General features: G+C 42.2%; 2 protein-coding genes across 3 annotated transcripts; both read left to right on the top strand.

Moving 5' to 3' along the window:
- Positions 1-804: 804 nt before the first annotated feature.
- fbxo7 (F-box protein 7) lies at positions 805-8,151 on the top strand. Its single transcript, XM_079654559.1, has 10 exons — positions 805-937; positions 1,952-2,074; positions 3,452-3,770; positions 4,001-4,213; positions 4,538-4,673; positions 4,758-4,841; positions 4,920-5,015; positions 5,115-5,291; positions 7,087-7,121; positions 7,243-8,151. The coding sequence occupies exons 2-10, from the start codon at positions 1,953-1,955 to the stop codon at positions 7,534-7,536; spliced, it is 1,476 nt and encodes a 491-aa protein (XP_079510685.1). The 5' UTR covers positions 805-937; position 1,952; the 3' UTR covers positions 7,537-8,151.
- Positions 8,152-8,563: 412 nt separating this feature from the next.
- kiaa0930 lies at positions 8,564-22,117 on the top strand. Of its 2 annotated transcripts, none has more exons than XM_079654567.1 (11): positions 8,564-8,798; positions 9,562-9,863; positions 12,826-12,965; positions 14,179-14,277; positions 14,627-14,704; positions 14,780-14,881; positions 15,199-15,339; positions 15,928-16,116; positions 18,305-18,464; positions 19,473-19,628; positions 19,763-22,117. In XM_079654567.1, exons 2-11 carry the CDS (start codon positions 9,737-9,739, stop codon positions 19,801-19,803), a joined length of 1,233 nt encoding a protein of 410 aa, XP_079510693.1. In that variant the 5' UTR covers positions 8,564-8,798; positions 9,562-9,736; the 3' UTR covers positions 19,804-22,117. The 2 variants fall into 2 exon arrangements, with proteins under 2 accessions (XP_079510693.1, XP_079510692.1); XM_079654566.1 differs by having other exon boundaries at positions 8,565-8,798; positions 14,173-14,277.
- The last annotated feature ends 530 nt before the right edge of the window (positions 22,118-22,647 follow it).

Here is a 22,647-nt window from a genome sequence, read left to right as displayed (position 1 = left end):
AACGCGTTTGGTTCTTTGGCATGACGCATGACATTTCTACTTAAAAAGAGCAGATTAATTTTGGACTTTTTATTTAAATTGAACACTCAATAGTATATGATATTATTTTATAAGTATTGAAGTCGGGAGGCAGTGCGTTGTAGTTAACAACGTATCTACTCGCTTTCCGTAGTTGTAGTCAAATACATCGTAGTTTTCGAGACTTCGAGTACAAGCGGATGTTCAACTACTAGCCTTCAAAACAAAAGCTTGCTATCAGTTTTTGATCTTTCTTTTCTTCAATTGAACTCATTTGAAGAAGTGTGTGTTATACTTATTTAACAAAAATAGTTTTCTACTATATACTGAAAATATGAGATAAATTAAGCGTTTTTATTACCTTTGGGTTTGACACAAGGGTTGTATTTTGAAATTCCCTTGTTTATGTGGCATGACGCATTACATTATTTAACTCTTTATGTAAAGTAAAAGCTTTTATAATGTTTAACATATTGTTGAAACTGTCTAATTTAGTGGATTTTAAATAAGTGATGTTAAAAACAGTTATTATGTTATCTAGAACCGGCGTGTTGTATGAAGAGCGATTCTGCCCGCTTGCCGTAGTTTTAGTCAAACAAGCTGTAGAAGCTTCAAGTACAAGCTTCAGAAAAAAAACTCGCAATAACTTTTTGTTCTTTCGTTTCCATAAATTAACACATTTAAAGACATTTATGTTACAATAATATATTAAACAAAACATTCATAAATAATATGTGATCAATTTAGTGGTTTTACTACTTTTATTTGGGATACAATTCTAACATTGCTTTTACTTTGAAATTCCCAACCGGAACCTCTGTGTGTTCAGCTGTATTTGTTTGAAGCTGTTTGTTTACAGGTCCGATTTATCGGAGAAATGTCCTAAAACAAGTTGGATTGAATCACTTTAATTCATCATGTAAGTATTTTATAGCCTTGGCAGCTTTTATAAACATAATGTCGTTTACATAAGTTAACTAACTAGCCTGGTATTCAGTTAGTTAGCTAGTAAAGCTTCACTGTTACGCAGCAACTTTAAAAACGTTAGCGTTTTAGGAGAAACGAAAACGATACTTTGCATTTTCTCTTCTTAAATAACAAGTCAGATTTGATGGAAAACGAAATATGTAATTAATTCTCCTTAAATAGCAAGCCATACTTTAGAACAAACGTCTGCTTTAATCCATGAATTGATGCCTGTTTTATTTCTATTGTATTTTGGCATTAATGTGTTGTAGTTTTTCAAACGTTATGTTGCTAAGGTTCATTAACGGATTATTACATATTATTAAATTAATTTAAATCTGTTTTTTGCGCCTAATTATTACATTTAGTTTGATTTAAAATAATAAACAGGACTTAAAACAGCATTAATGACTCATCAGAAAATGTAAAAGTGGATATTTAATTAATTCTTATTAAATAACAAACTAGATATTATAACACATTTCTGATATATTGATTGCATTTGTGCCCATTTTATTTGTATTAATGTGTTGTTGTTATTTGTCCTGTGTGGTTTTCCAAAGGGTAGCTTCCTATTGTTCATTAACTGAATATTAAAGGGGACCTATTCTGCAAAATCCTCTTCTCCATGTCTCTTCTACATCAACATGTGTCCCCTCTTCTTCATGTCTCTTCTACATCAACATGTGTCCCCTCTTCTTCATGTCTCTTCTACATCAACATGTGTCCCCTCTTCTTCATGTCTCTTCTACATCAACATGTGTCCCCTCTGTGGAAAGAGACTCTGAAAGTTTCAGGAACAAAGATTCTCTCTCTTTTTGATCCATTTCAATAAAAACCTGTCTGGAAATGAGCTGATCGGATTTTGGCCACTTGATGATGTCATAACGATGTTTTGGCTGTATAACCATTAGCCAATCAGCAACCAAGGTAACCCCCCCCCCCCCTCATGTTTCTTTGTCTCCAGAATGAAGCTGAGAGTTCGGATCCTGCGTCAGACGAGTCGCGTCGAATTATCCGGAGAAGATCCGAGTCTGAAGGACCTCTCGGATCTGATCAGAGAGACGCTGCTGTCTGCACATGGACTCAGGTCAGAGCGTGGATGTTTAATAAGAGCTGGATACAGCGTGGGAGGCGGGGTCTCGTTCATTCCTATGAGAGCTGCTCATTGGCGCATGAGGACAAAATGGCCCAACTTTTGAGAGAGCGAAACGTCACGAAATTATTCCTATAATCCGTTGTTATTGTGCATCCATGGGTAAAGGTAAAACTCATGTAGTGCTGAACACGTAACATGAACGTGCCGGGCGGCGCGGTCCCGTGGGTTAGATGCGTGTTCATAATGCCGAGGGAAATAACTCTCAGAATAACGTTATTAGCACATTTTACAACTTGAGGACCTAATTTTTTTTAACAAGGGCTATACAAACGTTCATACTGGGTGGTTTATTTAGTTTAAATAATCCAACGATTTACAGACCACTCTTTCCCAATGTAAGTCAAAGGGGGAAAAGTGCTTCCGGGCCCAGCGACTGATACGGAAGTGTAGTATCGCCGTTTGGCCACAACAAATATTTTCCCCAGAGTCCGGCGCACTTCCCGGGGGCTTGGTGTGTGTGCTCACAGAGCATGCACCCCTTAAGCCCCGCCCCCCGAGCTCCCACTCTCGGCTCAGTAGAATGAATGGAGAGAAAATAAATCTCGATTCAGCTTTTACTGCATTTTATAACTTTAAGGACCGAATGATTCTATTAAGGGCGATAACACAGTTCATACTGGGTAGTTTATTTAGTTAAAACAAATTATCCTCTGATTTACAGACGTCTCTTTCCCAATGTTAGTCAATGGGGAAAAGTCTTTCTGGGCCGGGTGACGCCACGGACTGATACGGAAGTTGCAGTACCGCTGTTTGGCCACTACGAATATTGGGCACAGAGTCCGGTGCACTTCCTGGGGGCTTGGGTTAGACCCCAGAGAAAGGGCTATCTTATACCTGATTTACTTTATCTACTGTTTATGATGTTTATACCTATATACTGTTCATATTTGTAAAAGAAACAGAAACAGTGTGTATGCAAAGAAATGCGATTAATAAATAAATAAACAAATTAAAATAATTCCCTATTTATTAAATTATTTAGACTTCTTTTCCTGTCTCCATGTTATTTATTTGATTATTAAAGAAATGTATGTTATTGTTAGTTCTTGTTTAATTTCTTGTTCTTTTTTTTATTTCGTTTTTTTAATGTTGTATCTGTATGATTTATTAAATTAGAAGAACAACCCAAATATATATTTTTAATGATAAAGAAAATATTGAGAAAAATCTGAGGAATTTCTCAAGAAACAATTTCAGAAAATTCAGTTTCTTACTTTCTGAGAAATTGCTCAGATTTCTGGATTTCTCTCTCCAGATATTGGGTCCTCACTTGTGTGTCCCTGCTCTAACGTCTCTGTGTGGCCTCAGGTCGGACAGTGCCTTCAGCTTGTCTCTGAACGGCTCCGAGCTGCTCTCTGTGGGCGGGACGACTTTGTCTTCCTGCGACATCGTGTCTGGAGATCTGATCTGCGTCCTGCTGCCGAACAACGACGACGGAACAAACCCTTCCATGAACAAATCCTCCTGCAGCTCCAACATCTACCAAAGCTGCTCCTCTTCATCCTCCTCCTCCTCCTCATCTTCTTCTTCCTCATCTTTCACCTCCTGCAGCTCCTCCTCCTCCTCCTTTAAATCCTGCAGCTCCTCCTCAGACAGCCAGCAGTCGGCGGCCATGACCTCCATCCAGGTGAGTTATAGAATCATCTGATGAAAGGTGCTTTATTGATCACATTTTTGAAATGTCCCAACGTGTTAGACCTCGTGTTGTCGGCCGCTTGCTCCGACTTTTATTTAACAACCCAGATAGCGCGCCGTACACGGAGAAAGCAACACATCTTTCTCCCATTTCTTTTGTTTTTTGCGGGAAAGAAACCGGTTTCCTTTCTGAGACTAACGTGCAGTTTTTCTGTCTTTCAGCCCAGTGTTGTTCCTGCAGCAGCTGACCCCCCCATGGAGGTGTTTCCCCCCCGCCCCTGCACCTGGGACCCCCTGCTGTGCAGCGAGGCGTCGGGGGGGCAGGTTCCTCTCTCTCTGGAGCTCCTCCTCGTCTCCGCCCCCCCCTCCTGTCCAGCTGACGCCGTCATGGTGGCCGCTCACCTGCTGATGCTGGAGACGGGATTCCTGCCACAGGTGAGAGCCCGCAGACTCAACCACGCTAATCTACCCGGTTACAGGACGGGATTTAGAGATAACTCTCTCTCTCTCTCTCTCTCTGTGTGTGTGTGTGTGTGTGTGTGTGTGTGTGTGTGTGTGTGTGTGTGTGTGTGTGTGTGTGTGTGTGTGTGTGTGTGTGTGTGTGTGTGTGTGTGTGTGTGTGTGTGTGTGTGTGTGTGTGTGTGTGTGTGTGTGTGTGTGTGTGTGTGTGTGTGTGTGTGTGTGTGTGTGTGTGTGTGTGTGTGTGTGTGTGTGTGTGTGTGTGTGTGTGTGTGTGTGTGTGTGTGTGTGTGTGTGTAGGACTGTGCTAAAGGTCAGATGCCTGCAGGATGGAGGTCTCCTTCTGTCTATAAGCTGCAGTATTCTCACCCTCTGTGTGAAAACAGCCGAGTCATGGTGCTGGCAGTAACCATGGGCCCTGAACTCGTCATCAACGGTCAGTTTATTAATTATTTTACGAACGTTAGGAGGTCATAACATTTCATTATTGATTGTATTTTTCTTCTGTGTTTCCCTGCAGCCACTCTGAAGGTGGGGGAGAAAGTGGACACGGTCCCTAAGCTGTGTGTGAAGCCGGACGGATTCCTCACCCCCCAGTGGAGAGGTGTTGTTATTACAGCTACTATAATGCAGAGATGTGTGAAAATGATCATAATAACAATATATGAAATGTGTGTTTCAGGAGAAAGTGCAGCCGCTGCGTTCAAAGACCTGAGCAAACTGTCTCGTCTCTTCAAAGATCAGATTTCTTATCCTCTGATCGCTGCAGCTCGAGCAGGTACAGGGCGTACACAAATATATATAACATTATTTATTTATTAATTAGAGTGTGGTGTTTATTAATCGATATATAATCTTTATATTTGTCTGTTATCAGCGATGTCTCTCCCGGTGGTGTTCGGCCTCGCCGCTCTCCCCCCCGAGCTGCTGCTCAGAGTCCTCCGACTGCTCAACGTCCAATCCGTGCTCAGCGTTTCCTCCACCTGCAAACACCTGAACATCTGCTGCCAGGATGTGTCGCTGTGGAGGCACCTGGCGCAAAGAGACCACACAGGTGAGACACTTTAATATCTCACCTGGCGCAAAGAGACCACACAGGTGAGACACTTTAATATCTCACCTGGTGCACAGAGACCACACAGGTGAGACACTTTAATATCTCACCTGGTGCACAGAGACCACACAGGTGAGACACTTTAATATATCACCTGGTGCAGAGAGACCTCACAGGTGAGACACTTTAATATCTCACCTGGTGCAGAGAGACCTCACAGGTGAGACACTTTAATATCTCACCTGGTGCAGAGAGACCTCACAGGTGAGACACTTTAATATCTCACCTGGTGCAGAGAGACCTCACAGGTGAGACACTTTAATATATCACCTGGTGCACAGAGACCACACAGGTGAGACACTTTAATATCTCACCTGGTGCAGAGAGACCTCACAGGTGAGACACTTTAATATCTCACCTGGTGCACAGAGACCTCACAGGTGAGACACTTTAATATCTCACCTGGTGCACAGAGACCTCACAGGTGAGACACTTTAATATCTCACCTGGTGCACAGAGACCTCACAGGTGAGACACTTTAATATCTCACCTGGTGCACAGAGACCACACAGGTGAGACACTTTAATATCTCACCTGGTGCAGAGAGACCTCACAGGTGAGACACTTTAATATCTCACCTGGTGCACAGAGACCACACAGGTGAGACACTTTAATATCTCACCTGGTGCACAGAGACCACACAGGTGAGACACTTTAATATCTCACCTGGTGCACAGAGACCACACAGGTGAGACACTTTAATATCTCACCTGGTGCACAGAGACCTCACAGGTGAGACACTTTAATATCTCACCTGGTGCAGAGAGACCTCACAGGTGAGACACTTTAATATCTCACCTGGTGCAGAGAGACCTCACGGGTGAGACACTTTAATATCTCACCTGGTGCACAGAGACCTCACGGGTGAGACACTTTAATATCTCACCTGGTGCACAGAGACCTCACAGGTGAGACACTTTAGAATCTCACCTGGTGCAGAGAGACCTCACAGGTGAGACACTTTAATACACCTGGTGCACAGAGACCTCACAGGTGAGACACTTTAATATATCACCTGGCGCAAAGAGACCACACAGGTGAGACACTTTAATATCTCACCTGGTGCAGAGAGACCTCACAGGTGAGACACTTTAGAATCTCACCTGGTGCACAGAGACCTCACAGGTGAGACACTTTAATATCTCACCTGGTGCAGAGAGACCACACAGGTGAGACACTTTAATATCTCACCTGGTGCACAGAGACCTCACAGGTGAGACACTTTAATATCTCACCTGGTGCAGAGAGACCTCACAGGTGAGACACTTTAATATCTCACCTGGTGCACAGAGACCACACAGGTGAGACACTTTAATATCTCACCTGGTGCAGAGAGACCTCACAGGTGAGACACTTTAATATCTCACCTGGTGCAGAGAGACCACACAGGTGAGACACTTTAATATCTCACCTGGTGCAGAGAGACCTCACAGGTGAGACACTTTAATATCTCACCTGGTGCACAGAGACCTCACAGGTGAGACACTTTAATATCTCACCTGGTGCAGAGAGACCACACAGGTGAGACACTTTAATATCTCACCTGGTGCACAGAGACCTCACAGGTGAGACACTTTAATATCTCACCTGGTGCACAGAGACCTCACAGGTGAGACACTTTAATATCTCACCTGGTGCAGAGAGACCTCACAGGTGAGACACTTTAATATATATGAATAATACCTGTATGGCCTCTTTGTGACATATATTAATATTTATTGAAATGTGTTTTCAGTTCGAGGTGCCAGCAGAGACACGGACTGGAAAGAGGTGAGTCAAATATAATTCATTTTATATAAATGTTTGTATATATATATGTTGATCTAATTTATAACATATTTTATGGCAATTTCAAAATAAAAAATGCAACCGTTTTTCTTTGTTTTCCCAGTTCTACAGAAAACACTACAAACATCGACGTGAACGTCTTTGGCGTCACAATCACCCTCGTCTCCTCCCCTTCCCCCCCCTCGCCCGCTCCCCCCTCCCCCACCCCCACCCGATGCACCCCCCCCTCCCCCCAGGCATCATCGGGGGGGAATACGACCAGCGGCCCCTCCTCCTGCTGCCCCCCCGCCCCCGATACGACCCGATCCACGGCCCCCCCCCTCCTCCAGACCTGCATCCCGGGAGACCCAGAGCCGCCTGGTGGAGGCCGGCTGACGTGAGGAGGGGCTTCATCTGAAGAGGGAATAAAGATGACAACAAATAAATCATTATGACCCTTATAATTAACATTAGCCTCAATGTTGAAGGTAATAATTCAGATAAAGCAGTTTTGTAACACATCTGAACATCAAGAGTCTTTATTTATTCAGAACAGAGGGTTCATCTGACGAGGAAATAAAACCACTTGAACATCAAGAGTCTTTATTTACAACTTGTTATCACCCTCATAATTAACTTTAGCGTCAATGTTTAATTCAGATAAGTAGGGTCAAGGACGCGGGAAGTCAGTCAGGTTGGGGGTGCGGGTGCTAGTAGAGCCTCCCAGCGGCGAAACTGTGGCGCGCTTACACTGTAGGTGCGCCGCGCGAGGGGGGGGGTGCTGCAGCCCCCTCAGCACCCCCCCTTCCCGCGTCCATGAGTAGGCTTTGGTAACTTATTTTAATAAAACAAAGGGTTCATCTGACGCCCTTCTTCTTAGAAATAAAACGGCACACATCTGAACATCAAGAGTCTTTATTTACAACTCATTATGACCCTTATAATTAACATTAGCCTATATTTTGAAGGTAATACATTTGATAAATCAGAACGGAGTGTTTTGTAACTTCTTTCAATAAAATAATAATTTCTATTTTGCCGTTTTTTAAAATGTTTTTATTGGACCTCATTCTGCTCTGATTGGTTAGCTCTGTTGTGATTGGTCAACCTACTCAGAGATGTCCCGCCCCTTTAGCCTATCACGTACAATGTGTTGAAGCACTAGCCACTAGCATAGTGATGTCTCCGTGTTCCGAAAGTAAACAAAGGAGTCCAATGTTATTTACTTATAATGTATTTTGTCATTATTTTATACCAAATGTTGACTTTTTTATTTATATTTGAACTAAACTTAAATCAGATGATTAAATAAAAATAAAATAAGGTCTCTTTAAATCCATATTATTTCCACGGTCGGGAGATTATGAGACAATGACGTCATCTTTTGTCTTAAAACAAAGGGTGCGTTTGTTTAATAGACGAAGAGGTTCCCTTTCAGGCGGGCGGAGTTTGGAGTGGTGTAACACCGGTGTGACGAAGAATGCTGTCACCCGCTAACTCATGTGACCTGATTGGGAAATACAGACGTTTTTTGTCACCGTTTATTTTGTAATTATAAGTATTTAGAGACGGTCAAAACATAAGAGCCGTTGACGTTAACCTGACGTCATTATACCAGTCACAACATTAGCACAGTTGTTCCAACGGACGTAAAATGAGCGAGATTAAAGCAGCAGACAGGTAATAAAACACCTTAAATAACTGTTTAATTTCTCCAACGAGGCACCGAAACTCTTCTAATAGATTCCGTTATTTAATCCGCTATTTTAAAGTATTAAAAGTTGGTTTAAAAGCCTACATTTGACCTAATGTAAGCTTTATCTGTAGTTAGTTTTTGAGTCAGACAAGTCAGCCGGGCGGGGACTATCCGGCTTCCTCCTACCGACTAACAGCAATGATAACACGGGTGCGCTTGATTTAAGACCCGTTGAGCACCGGAGGACAGCGGACCCGGATTCTACTTCTTATTTTTCTGTAGTATACCTCGGTATATCATCAAATGACAAATACAAATAATCGAATCCTTTATATTTAACCTTTAAAAACGTTTAAGTATATTTTTGAATCTAGTTAAATCACCCAGACTTGTGTTTACACCATAGACTGTATATATTGGTTTACACCTGCATTTATTATATTAAAGCTCCCATTGTGTTGTTTTACATATAATAAGGGAGAATTTTACTACTTATCTTCACAGAAACATTGTTAAATAACTTTGATTTAATGTAATCCATTAATTAACTTGCGTTCTTTATTTACATTTAAAATATAATTTAAAAAATGCCATGCCATTATTTTTGTATTGTTTAAATAAATATTATTATTTACTAAATATGTTATTGTAATTATTATTATTTAGTTATTACCCTGTACTTCCTGGCTCTAAAGAATCCAGCTGACTTCCCTCCCTGTAACACCGCTGTTTCTGTCCCTTTAAAAGCCTCGTGTTGTTACCGGAAGTGTGAGGGGTGTTTCCATCAGCAGCTCCACAGTCTCTCTCCTCTCCTTCAAAAAAGCCCGACTTTCAGCTCCTGTCAGCGGCTACACAGCTCCCCTCTCGCCGGGAAACACCTGCGGAGGAACCGGGGGATCCTCATGGTCCCAGCCGCCCGGAGATGGCGTCCTTCCCCGGGTTGAGTTCCGAGGATCAGGCGGAGGGAGACGGGTCTCTGCTGGAGATGCTGAAGGCCATCGCGGAGGAAAGGGTCCGGATCAGCGGCCGGCAGGAGATCAGCGGCCTGGGTGAGGAATATACCCGGGAGAGAGGGTCTGAAAGGGGGGCGTTGGCAAAGAGGCTCTGTTTAGGTTTATATACCGGGGAGAGAGGGTCTAATACACCGGGGAGAGAGGGGCTTTAGAGAGGGGGTCTGTTAAGGTTTATACACCGGGGAGAGAGGGGCTTTAGAGAGGGGGTCTGTTAAGGTTTTATATACCGGGGAGAGAGGGTCCGAAAGGGGGGCGTTGACACCGGGGAAAGAGGCTCTGTTAAGGTTTATATAACGGGGAGAGGGGGTCTAATACACCGGGGAGAGAGGGGGTCTGTTAAGGTTGATATACCTGGGAGAGAGGGTCCGAAAGGGGGGCGTTGACACCGGGGAAAGAGGCTCTGTTAAGGTTTATATAACGGGGAGAGGGGGGGGTCTGTTAAGGTTGATATACCGGGGAGAGAGGGTCTGAAACACCGGGGAGAGGGGTGTGCGGTGAGGTTTATATACCTGGGAGAGAGGGGCTTTAACCCCGGGGAAAGGGGGTCTGAAAGGGGGTCTTTAACACGGGGGAGAGGGGGTTTTTAACACGGGGGAGAGGGGCTTTAGAGAGGGGGTCTGTTAAGGTTTATATGCCGGGAGAGAGGGTCTTAGAGAGGGGGGACAGGCTGCAGGAGAGCAGGCAACACTGGATATACGAAGAAGATGGACCTTTATTGATCCCCCGAGAGGGACATTCAGTTTTCCACTCTGTTTTTGTATAGACATGCATCATGATACAGGTTCATCGAACACACGGTTATACTCGTGCACACATGCATGAGAGGATCCAGAGCGGAGAGGCCGCCAGTGAGCAGAGCAGATATTAAGCAGACGATGTGTCTGAGGTGACAGCTGATATACGTTGTTGGGTAGACGCAAAGAGACCCCAAAAACAGACACTTACCACGGTCTATAAACTGATTCAAAAAGACCTAAAGAATACTCAAAATGTCCAAAAAGAAACACGAAACCACCGATCAGACATGCTGAACGTCTACGATGACATGGAAACAGCTCCTAATATAAGTATGATTTTTAAAAGCTGATCATGTGACCGACACCAACGAGTCATCATGACGGCCCGAAGCCACTTTCCTCGAACAAGAAGTTACATATCTCCGTAGGGATGTTTTTATTACAGATCTGTATTCTCCTGCAGGGCCACACACACACACACACACACACACACACACACACACACACACACACACACACACACACACACACACACACACACACACACACACACACACACACACACACACACACACACACACACACACAAACAGGTTATCAGAGGGTAACAGGTCAAGGTGTAATTCCTCCAGAGATCTGAGAATCAAACAGACGTCAGACGGAGAGACAGCTTTGTTTCTACGGAGCTCCGACGTCACGTTGTTGTTTACGTCAGGAGACATCTTGTTTACGGCGTCATGTTGTTGTTGTTGTTTATATCTTATAAACAAGATCAGAGACACAGTACTCATACTATATCTTTCTAGAAACACTTCAGGGAGATGAGGTTTAATCACATACACACACACACACACACACACACTCACTCACTCACTCACTCACTCACTCACTCACTCACTCACTCACTCACTCACTCACTCACTCACTCACTCACTCACTCACTCACTCACACTCTCTCTCTCTCTCTTCAGTGTCTGCATGGTGACTCACGCTCAGACTTTTTTACCCCTCTGCTGAATATTTAATATTTGTTGCGGTGTGGTCTGAGAGCAGATTATTGATGGAGAGTGATTCTGTGGTCGTTGCTGAAACGTTGATCAGGTTTTAATCGTTCAAATTCCAAATGAGCCGTATTGATTGAGTGGTTATTTCTGCTCCACGGAGGATGGGATGTCTCTCTATTTTTAGATTGAGTATCATTTATTCATGTCTTTCTGATTTATTACATATCTATTATCTTTCATTTGATTTGTGTATTTTAAAAATGTTTCACTTTATTTCATACATTTTAAATTTCTTTAAATGTATTTCGTACTTATTTATTTTATCTTTTAATTGACATGTATTTAATGATCTATTTATATTTTAATTACGCCTTTTTAATTGATTTATATCTATATGTTATATTCATTTATAATGTTTTTATTTATTAAATATTTATTTATTTCAACCATTTATTAACCACATTTATTTTTAATATTAAATAGGACATAATTAAACTTTTATTTATTAAAAAATACCCAGTTTTCATTTAATAATAATAATTATAATTAGTTTGCATTTTAATGTTGAATCCTGTGAACCACCTGAACAGGAAGTGCTGTTGGCACCCTTTCAGAATAAAAGCCCCCCCGACACGTTGACCTTCTCCTGTTCCTGCTCTGGTGTTTTCAATTAAATGAAAGTGGATCAAAGCACACCTCGTTAAGCCTCACAGACACATTCAATTAGATTACCCATAATGCAATTTGTTCCCGTGAAATGTTTTCCATTCATCTTGGTGCAGAAACACTTTACTGAATACTTTGAAGATAAAGATAAATACATTAAAATATATATAAATAATAATACAATGAATAAATGACTAAATCTTTAAATAAATAATACTTTGAAAAGGCTATAAAATTAGTTAAAGAGCTAGATTAATAAAACTGAATTATACAATATAAATAAATTAAGGATTACATAATTTAATTAACGAATACCGAATTAAGTGGTTAATATAATGTTATGAAAAGGGTGTTCTGGTATTTAATATAAACGTAAACTGTTGTGTTTTATTCTGGTTTAATATTTATTATCGTGTTTCCATGCAGTTAGTTTTATGATCTAGTATTATACATTTTTATATTTTTACAGGTTATTTAATATTATATTTTATTATGTTTATTATTATTTATTTATTATATATGTATTATATATTATATTTTATTATATATATATATATTATTTTATTATATATGTATTATATGTCCCCGCAGGCTGTTTTAAGGACGACCGCATCGTGTTCTGGACCTGGATGTTCTCCACGTATTTCATGGAGAAGTTCGCTCCTCTGAAGGACGACATGCTGTTCTACGTCCGCCGGAAGCTGGGCGCCGACCTGAGCGACGGAAAGAAGGTCAGCTGATCGATCAATAACATGTGATCTATAACGAGTTGCAGGCAGAGATTTAATTGGTTAGTCAATTAGTGGAAACCTGCAGCTGTTTGAATGATTGGGTTACGGTGCCACGCATTTATATAAACGTATATAAATCAATCATAACAAAGAGTTTTAAAACATTAAATATGAACCCAGCCCCATTTGAACTTTTAACCAGCGGTGATTTGAGGGCTTCTGGGAAATTGAGTTTTTTAAATGCTGATAAAAAACGCAAATATTGAATAAAAACCTATAAATTAGATTTTTTTTTTTTTTTAAAGATCACCCTCTCTGTCTAGTAGACACACAGTTCTCTGTTCACACACACACACACACACACACACACACACACACACACACACACACACACACACACACACACACTTTAACATGTGTGTGTGTGTGTGTGAGAGAGATAATGATGCTTTTATCTCAACCTGGATCCAGAACAATGGTGTGGGGGGCCTGAGGCCTGAGGGGGCAGCGTGACAGGGAATACAGACCATAATATACCTAGAGTCCAGACAGAGACGTTTAATTATGGAGAGAAGAGGAGGAAGAAGAGGAGGAGGAGGAGGAGGAGGAGGAGACACAGACATGACTCAGCATTATGAGTCCTAAAACCCTGAATATAATTCAGGCTGTTTTAAAGCAGAAAATATAGTGTGTGTGTGTGTGATATGGTTAAATGTGTGTGTGTGTGTGTGTGTGATATGGTTAAATGTGTGTGTGTGTGATATGGTTAAATGTGTGTGTGTGTGTGTGTGTGTGTGTGTGTGTGTGTGATATGGTTAAATGTGTGTGTGTGTGTGTGTGTGATATGGTTAAATGTGTGTGTGTGTGTGTGATATGGTTAAATGTGTGTGTGTGTGATATGGTTAAATGTGTGTGTGTGTGTGTGATATGGTTAAATGTGTGTGTGTGTGTGTGTGTGTGTGTGTGATGGTTAAATGTGTGTGTGTGTGTGTGTGTGTGTGATGGTTAAATGTGTGTGTGTGTGTGTGTGTGTGTGTGTGTGTGATATGGTTAAATGTGTGTGTGTGTGTGTGTGTGTGTGTGTGTGTGTGATATGGTTAAATGTGTGTGTGTGTGTGTGTGTGTGATGGTTAAATGTGTGTGTGTGTGTGTGTGTGTGATGGTTAAATGTGTGTGTGATGGTTAAATGTGTGTGTGTGTGTTTCAGGTGGAGGTGGAGGTGTACAGGAGGGACTCGAAGAAGCTTCCGGGCCTCGGAGACCCCGACATCGACTGGGAGGAGAGTGTGTACCTGAACCTCATCCTCCAGAAGGTCACACGTTTCACACTTTGAAAATACACATTTTCATTTTACCGTACGATGCCGTACAAATAACGTGACGGCATTTATTAAAGTGTTTCCTTCAGAGATCCTAACAATACAAAATAACTAGTTAGAATAATAAGTACAATTTAAATATGTCTATAAACGTATAAAAAGACAGTGGAAATATTAAATATATAAATATTGATGGGATTTTTTCCCCTTATAGATACTGTCTCTTTACGTTAGTGAGCCGGATCATTCGGCTCGGCTCTCTAATGGCCGTAAGAAAATGACTGTATTCCAGAAGAAGATGTATATTGATATTCGTTCACTGATTTTATGATAATGTTTACAGTTGGATTACGTGGTGACGTGTGCGGTCTGCACGCGCTCAGACGCTGGAGACATCCACATCCACAAGAAGAAATGCCAGGTCTGAACTCTTCAATAATGACCTTTATCGGACTTTATTCACTCATTAATATAAAATAATGATGATTCTCCACAGGAGGTGTTTGCGTCTCCCAGCAAACACGCCATGGACAGCAAAGGAGAGGAGTCCAAGATGAGCTACCCCAACATCTTCTTCATGATCGACAACTTCGAGGAGGTGACCACGAGTTATATTCAATTCTGTTCAGGTGTTTGTTCGTATTTTACCATTCTGACCAGTCTGAAAAATAAATACAATTCTGAGAAGAAAGTTTTGAAAAAAAGTGAAATTTGGAATTTTTGTTTTGTTTCGAACTTATTTCTAATTTTCAAGAAAAAAAGCCAATTCTATGAAAAATTGAAATTTAAAAAATGGTGTGTGTGTGTGTGTGTGTGTGTGTGTGTGTGTGTGTGTGTGTGTGTGTGTGTGTGTGTGTGTGTGTGTGTGTGTGTGTGTGTGTGTGTGTGTGTGTGTGTGTGTGTGTGTGTGTGCAGGTGTTCAGCGACATGACGGTGGGCGAGGGGGAGATGGTGTGTGTGGAGCTGGTTGCGAGCGATAAGAGCAACACCTTCCAGGGAGTCATCTTCCAGGGCTCCATCCGATACGAGGCGCTGAAGAAGGTCTACGACAACCGGGTGAGCTAACGGGCTAACAGGCTAAAGAGCTAACAGGCTAAAGAGCTAATAGTCTTACGTGCTAACGGGCTAACAGGCTAAGGAGATAACGGGCTAACAGGCTAAGGAGATAACGGGCTAACAGGCTAAAGAGCTAACAGGCTTACGGGCTAAGGAGCCAACAGGCTAAGGAGCTAACAGGCTTACGGGCTAGCAGGCTAAGGAGCTAACAGGCTAAGGAGCTAACAGTTTTGCTTTCATTTTGAACACAAAGATATGGAGGGAAAAATAATTCCAATAATAAAACTGAATAAAATGTGTTTTATATTTGTACTACCTGTGTAAATAAACCCACCACCCCCCTGTGTGTCTGCAGGTGAGCTAACGTGCTAACAGGCTTACGTGCTAACAGGCTAACAGTTTTTGGAGGGAAAATGTACGACTTTCTACTGAACAATAAACTAATAAGATGAAATAAAAATAATATAACATCTGTTCTAATATTTATATTACCTGTGTGTGTAAATAAACATGTGTGTGTGTCTGCAGGTGAGCTAACGTACTAACAGGCTTGTGTGTGTGTGTGTGTGTGTGTGTGTGTGTGTGCAGGTGAGCGTGGCGGCGAAGATGGCTCAGCGCATGTCGTTCGGTTTCTATAAATACAACAACATGGAGTTTGTGAGGATGAAGGGTCCGCAGGGCAAAGGTCACGCGGAGATGGCCGTCAGCCGAGTCCCAACCGGGGATACGTCGCCCTGCGGCACCGAGGAGGACCAGGTGTCCCCGCTGCACGAGAGGGTGAGAGAAACAAACACACCTAATGTACACTTCTTAACGCAGGGTGAGAGAAACAAACGCACCTCACTTATTAACGCTGCGTGAGAGGGTGAGGGAAACAAAGGCTCCTCATGCAGTGTGTTGGATAAAGGTTAGGGTTACCTGGTATTACTTAGGGTTACTCACTTCGGTTATTTTTCATTTCCTCGTTCCTCGGTCTCCGTATCACCGGAAGTTGATTTGTCTGCGCCGTCTTGAGGAGCGTCCCAGTGGCCTTATTTTTGCCGGAGGATCGAGGAACTACCAGACCGCTGGTGAAATCCTCAGACTCTCGCCCCGCCCCCTTACTGTGTATCGCTCACTGATTGGACGATGCAGTGCATGCACTGATCTGGCTGCTGTCAGACGATCAGCTGTGCGGCGTCATCACAACGACGCCCCATAGAGAACCGCAGTGACGCGTCCTAAAACCCGGAAGTAAGTTAGCAGTTTTACCACGTCCGGTTCCTTCGATAAAAGGCAACGCAATTTCTCCGTAGGGTTTAGGAAAATAGCTGGAAATAAGGTCTGTGGTTGAGAAACATTGAAGAGACGGATCACGTTTTGTTCTACATTAAATCATCAGCAGTGACCCCACTGGTGATTTCTGAAGAGTGGACGTGTCTGAGAAACGATGGTTGTTACCAAGTGGCTGAATAGGACTACAGAAGTCGTGGAGGTCGTTGTACGTCATTACACCGAACACGTGAACACTCCTCTAAGTTAGTTTCTGTTCTGCTTGAGAGCAAGTCCCTGCCTCCTGCAGACTGTTCAAACAAACGCTTCAACTCGTTCCATCTAGAATCTGTGTGTTTGAACATGGATCTGAAGTTGGCGTGACGTTGAAGTCGTGCTGCTGGACTCGGCTGTAGCTCCTTTATAGCTTAACGTTAGCATTTAGCTTCTGGAGATTAGATTTATGATTATAAAATTATGAAAGTAGACGTGTGGAGATTATCCGGCTGAACAAAACGTGATCCGTCTCTTCAATGTGTCTCAACCACAGACCTGATTTCCAGCTACTTTCCTAAATCCTATGGAGAGATCTCATTGCTTTTTGTCGAGTTTACTTCCGGGTTTTAGGACGCGTCACTGCGGTTCTCCATTGCTCTTAAAATGCTTCTCGTGGTTTCCTTGCGTCTCTCCATGCTTCCCTTGTGGGAGGGACTAGTCACTTATTTTTACACATTTTTATTCCCACTTTTTCTGGACCCGTTTCCTCTTTGTGTTCCACTTGGAAAAAAAATGTTTCACACTTTGTTTTGACTTTTTGGGACTTTTTTTGTACAAATATGCAAAAATCTGTGCATATTGTGATGCCAAAATCTCCAATCACTGCAGAGCATTGTTAAATAGGTCATTTCCAAAATGCAAAACATGTTTTTATACCAATCATTCTGCTTGAAGCCGTATTTGTTGTCGTTTCCATTGAACATAAAAACACATTACATCAGCTGATTTTAAATCACCTCAAAAAACCTCCTGTCAGCAGATTTAGGAGATTTGGTTTCACTTCCTGTTTGTCTGCGTCCGTCTGGAAACAGAAGAATAAACTCAACGTTTCATTTGAGCTCAGAGCGAAAACTGAAATGAGGTCGAGATGAATAATAAACGCTGAGAGACTTCTTTACAGACTGACTCTCAGGAAACACATGATTCACTCTCTCAGACGACGGAGACTGAGCAGCAGCTGAGCAGACTTTAGGAGACGGGTCATCTAAAAGGAACAATCAGTTTGAGTTGGAGGAAGTACTCGAGCCCTCACTGAAATATAAGTATGTCAGTGTTATCACAAAATGTAGTTTAAGAAACTAGACACACACTCCTTTTATTTTGAAGGATTCCTTAGAAAGAGAATGATTTCTGCTTTTATTTTGTAGGAGCCATTAGAGAGAATTCATTCCTACTTTTATTTTGAAGAAATTTGAAACTCAATATTATTATATAGGCTAAGGGGCGGGACATCTCTGAGCTGGTGACCAATCACAACAGAGCCAGCCAGCTAACCAATCACAACAGAGCCAGCCAGCTAACCAATCACAACAGAGCTGGGCATTCGTTAGAATAATTCTCATAACCTTCGACTGTTGCTAGGCAGAATAGTGAAAGTAAATATACTTATTTAATGTGTATTTTAAGTAGTGTGTGTGTGTGTGTGTGTTGTGGTCAGGTGACGTCGTTCAGCACCCCCCCCACCCCCGAGAGGACACGCCCCTCTTTCTTCTCCCCGTCTCTGAGGAGGAAGATCCCGAGGAGTCGCTGCGCGGAGATGAAGAAGAGTCACTCGGCCAATGACAGCGAAGAGTTCTTCAGGGAGGAGGAGGACGAGGGTACACACACAACAACTTTATTTTGAAGGATTGATTAGAAAAAGTTTTTTTTGTGCTTTTATTTTGTAGTATTCTTTAGAAAAAGGCAAGTTTCCAATTTTATTTTTGAAGCATGCCTTAGAGCAGGGGTTCCCAACCTTTTGTCCCAAAGCCCCCCCAAATGACTCCTGTTGGTAATTCAAGTTTCAAAGTCTCAAAATGCTTCAACTCCTGTCACAAACTGGATGAATGTGAAGTGTTGTGTTAAAGGAGGATGAGAGCGTAACTAAGGAGCTCTATTGGAGTGACTCTGATGGTTACTGGACTCAGGATTCATTCATTTGGATTCCCGCTGTATGAATAAATTAAAGGACGGCGCAAGTGGAAACAATTCACAAAGGGATCAAACTGTTTAAAACACATGCTCAAAGTGAGCCGGATTCTGCCGATGTGTTTATGTGGATTCAAAAGACGTAAATAATCTACAAAATGGAGGAGACCGATCTGATCGGAGCGACTGAGACAAATAATCTGAAACCGGCATGGACGATGACTGTGTTTTAGAAATGCGCTTATCCAGAAAAGCCTGGTTTGGACACTTTGCAGGCAGAAGAAACATTTCTATTAAAGAAAGAATTATACTTTCTGTCTTTTTATGCCTTTAATACTAACTTGAATTTGTATTCAAATTAATTAATCAATTATTTTTTATATTTTATTGTAATGTAGAGACAAGGCTTTTAGTGACAATCATGTATTGCTTTACAATTATGTCATTGTAATCGCCCCCCCTGCGATCTTTGGTTGGGACCCTCTGCCTTAGAAGATGCTGAATTTTGTGCTTTTATTTTGAAGGAGTCAACAGAAAAGTCCTGACAAAAAGTATTCATTAGAAAAGGCTGAACTAAAGACCTCACAAAACAGGAAGTAGTAACTATTGTCAGGATTTGTTTCCAGCTTTAATTAGTAAAGATGATTGTTAATATAAACATGAATAATTATATGGATATATATTTATGTGTATTTCAGAGCTGCACGCCACCTCTAACCTGCGCTCCCGCTCTCTCTCCGGTACCGGCCGCTCATTGGTCGGATCCTGGCTCAAACTGAACCGAACCGATGACTACTTCCTGTTGTTCTCCCACCTGACCTACGTTACCCTGCCACTGCACCGCATCACAGCAGGTACACACACACACACACACACACACACACACACACACACACACACACACACACACACACACACACACACACACACACACACCCACCCTTTATAGGAGTGGTTATAAATGACCTGTTTTATTTGATCCCCTCAGATATCCTGGAGGTTCGTCAGAAGCCGATCCTGATGACATAGCAGCTCCTCAGAGCCTCGTCTCCACCAAGTGCCTCCTGCAGCAGAGAACTACAACTCCCAGAGAACTACAGCACCCAGAGAACTACAGCACCAATAGAACTACAACTCCCAGAGGACTGCAACCCTCATTAATTGAGAATCCCAGAGGACTACAACACCCAGAGGACTGCAACCAACTTCCAGGAAACTACAAATCCTTAAAAAAAAACAGAACAACAACCAGAGCCCTGCTTCACCCGGAGGACTGCAACTCACAAAAGAACTACAATAACCAAACACCCCTGCTTCACCAGGAGAACTACCAGCCATTCAGGAAGTGCCTCTTCTTCTTCTTCTACTTCTTTATCTCCTGCTGCGTCACATGACCTCAGGAAGCGGAGGGATTGGCTGAACTCTGGACAGGAAGTGGAGATCGTGTGTTTCTGTAAATAATAACCGCTGCTTTTCTCACGCAGACGCCTCCACTCCAGATCCTTCTTTGTTTTTATATAAATCTGCAACGACGGGACGTAGAGGAAGCTTCTGTGGAAGGATTCATATTTATTATTATTATTTACACACTTAACTAACACGTATATTCTCAGAGACTAACGAAGGAAATCTGTCTATAAAACAGAATATTTAGATTTAAATGTCATTATTTAGGTAGAAAAAAAGTGCTGAAATACCAACGAAGAAGCACAACCAGCAAATAGTATGTCAAATGTATTCTAAGGATGAAATCATTAAATACAAAAAAAGGGGAATTTTACTTTGAAAATGATTTTATTCTGAAAAGACACAGAAAAAATGACTTAACTCTAAAAATATTAAGAATTGTATTCCCCCAAATCTTACCTCTGACGGCCCGTCCACACGGCAGCGTCGCGTGATTCAACGGAGACGCTTCCCATTCACTTTGAATGGGGTGACGTCACGCTTTCCCGAACTGCATTGTGGTCCCGTCGCTTCGAAAGGTGAGAAAAGTCCAACTTTTCAAGCGTCGACGGAAACACCAGCCAATCAAACCGCGTGCTCGTGTGTCCGGGGCGGGAGATTCATGTGATTGGTTGTTGGTCGCGTGCCAGCCACGCCCACCAGCAAGCTTCAACGCCGTGTGGACGTGGTACCGTTATCCTGACACTGTATTCTTTTTTATTAACCTTTAATCTGTAATTAAAAAAACATTACTATTTTTTTCCACTACGACATGAAAGTAGAGAAACTCAGCGTCAGTTTGACTTAGTTTGAAGCTCAGATTAAAGGAACTGGAGGAGACTTGAAGAAAGAACAAAAGAAACAGTGAAATTATTTTAAAAAGGGAATCAAATCTTCCGGATGTTTTCTGTCGGTAAAGTTTCCTCCCTCTGTGACGCCTTGAATCTGAGCCTGAGACACTTTGACTTCCAACAATATGAAATAAGACGAAATGTGGAGACGCCAAAATCAGTGATTAGAGGTTCAATTATAAAGATGACTTTAATTACCTCGACACACACACTCTGAGACACAGAGACACAGAGACACACTCTGAGACACACACACTGAGACACAGAGACACAGAGACACACACTGAGACACACACACTGAGACACAGAGACACTGAGACACACACACACTCTGAGACACAGAGACACAGAGACACTGAGACACACACACACACACTGAGACACACACACACACACACTCTGAGACACAGAGACACTGAGACACAGAGACACTGAGACACACACACACACTGAGACACACACACACACACACTCTGATACACAGAGACACTGAGACACACACTGAGACACAGAGACACACACTGAGACACACACACACACTGAGACACAGAGACACACACAGAGACAGAGACACACACACTGACACACAGAGACAGAGACACACACACACTGAGACACAGAGACAGAGACACACACACACTGAGACACACACTGACACACACACACACACACACACACACACACACACACACACACACACACACACACACACACACACACACACACACACACACACACACACACACACACACACACACACACACACACACACACACACACACACACACACACACCCCTCAGTGTTACTGACGTAGTGTCTGAATGTATGTCACGCTGAAGAGCAGCTTTAAAGACACGTGATATGAGACCGTTGGCACCGTACGCTTTTAGAGACTTTCTAAACGTTTGTTAAACTTTGTTTCTTTGACGCTCGTGGTGCTTTTGTACTCACTGTGCATGTTCATCCATCCTGTTGCTTACTTCAATGACTGTGTGTACATTTAATGTTTATTTATTGAAATACACATTATCAGAAAAACTCACAACGCTTCTGGGTTTTCTTTCTGGAAAGGAAATGTTCTGATTCAGGACATTTCTCAAAATAAAGAAAGTGTTTCTTATTTACAAGAAGTTGTGGTTTTAAAAAAGATCCTAGGATATTTACGTGCCTTGGTCCAACCCTTAAGGTTAACTCATTTGTTTTAATGTAATTATATATATACTTATCTTTAAGACCTAACGTTGAGGTTTCATTATGAACACTTTTCTTAATTTATCCCGTGGGGAAAAGAGTTAAGTTGTAGTCTTCCAAGAGTAGCAGTCCTCTGGGAGTTGTAGTTCTATTGCAAGTTTTTAAAATCAATGTTGGACAGAGGGTGTTTCTCAATGTCGAGGAAGGATGCTCCAGAGCCACTATTTCCCCCCCCCCTCTTATCATCGCCTGAATCTCCTCCTAGAGCACCATTAGGCGCGTTCACACCGCAGTACTTTTCCCACTTTAGTTCTGATATAGTTCCCAAATGTTGCGTTCACACCAAAAAGAGCCGGAACTAAATGAGTTCACGAGAACCTTTTT

Source organism: Notothenia rossii (genome assembly GCF_949606895.1).
Source record: "Notothenia rossii genome assembly, chromosome: 10".
NCBI lineage: Eukaryota > Metazoa > Chordata > Actinopteri > Perciformes > Nototheniidae > Notothenia > Notothenia rossii.
Note: the sequence above shows the minus strand (reverse complement) of the source record. Positions and strands in the feature narration are given on the sequence as shown.

Excerpts from the sequence above, each read along its gene's own strand:
- kiaa0930 (XM_079654566.1), top strand. The coding sequence starts at position 9,737 with ATGGCGTCCTTCCCCGGGTTGAGTTCCGAGGATCAGGCGGAGGGAGAC. Across the intron at positions 16,117-18,304 it reads TGTCCCCGCTGCACGAGAGG|GTGACGTCGTTCAGCACCCC; the intron begins GTGAGAGAAACA and ends TGTTGTGGTCAG. Across the intron at positions 19,629-19,762 it reads ACTGCACCGCATCACAGCAG|ATATCCTGGAGGTTCGTCAG; the intron begins GTACACACACAC and ends TGATCCCCTCAG.
- fbxo7 (XM_079654559.1), top strand. The coding sequence starts at position 1,953 with ATGAAGCTGAGAGTTCGGATCCTGCGTCAGACGAGTCGCGTCGAATTA. Across the intron at positions 3,771-4,000 it reads CGGCCATGACCTCCATCCAG|CCCAGTGTTGTTCCTGCAGC; the intron begins GTGAGTTATAGA and ends TCTGTCTTTCAG. Across the intron at positions 4,674-4,757 it reads CCCTGAACTCGTCATCAACG|CCACTCTGAAGGTGGGGGAG; the intron begins GTCAGTTTATTA and ends GTTTCCCTGCAG.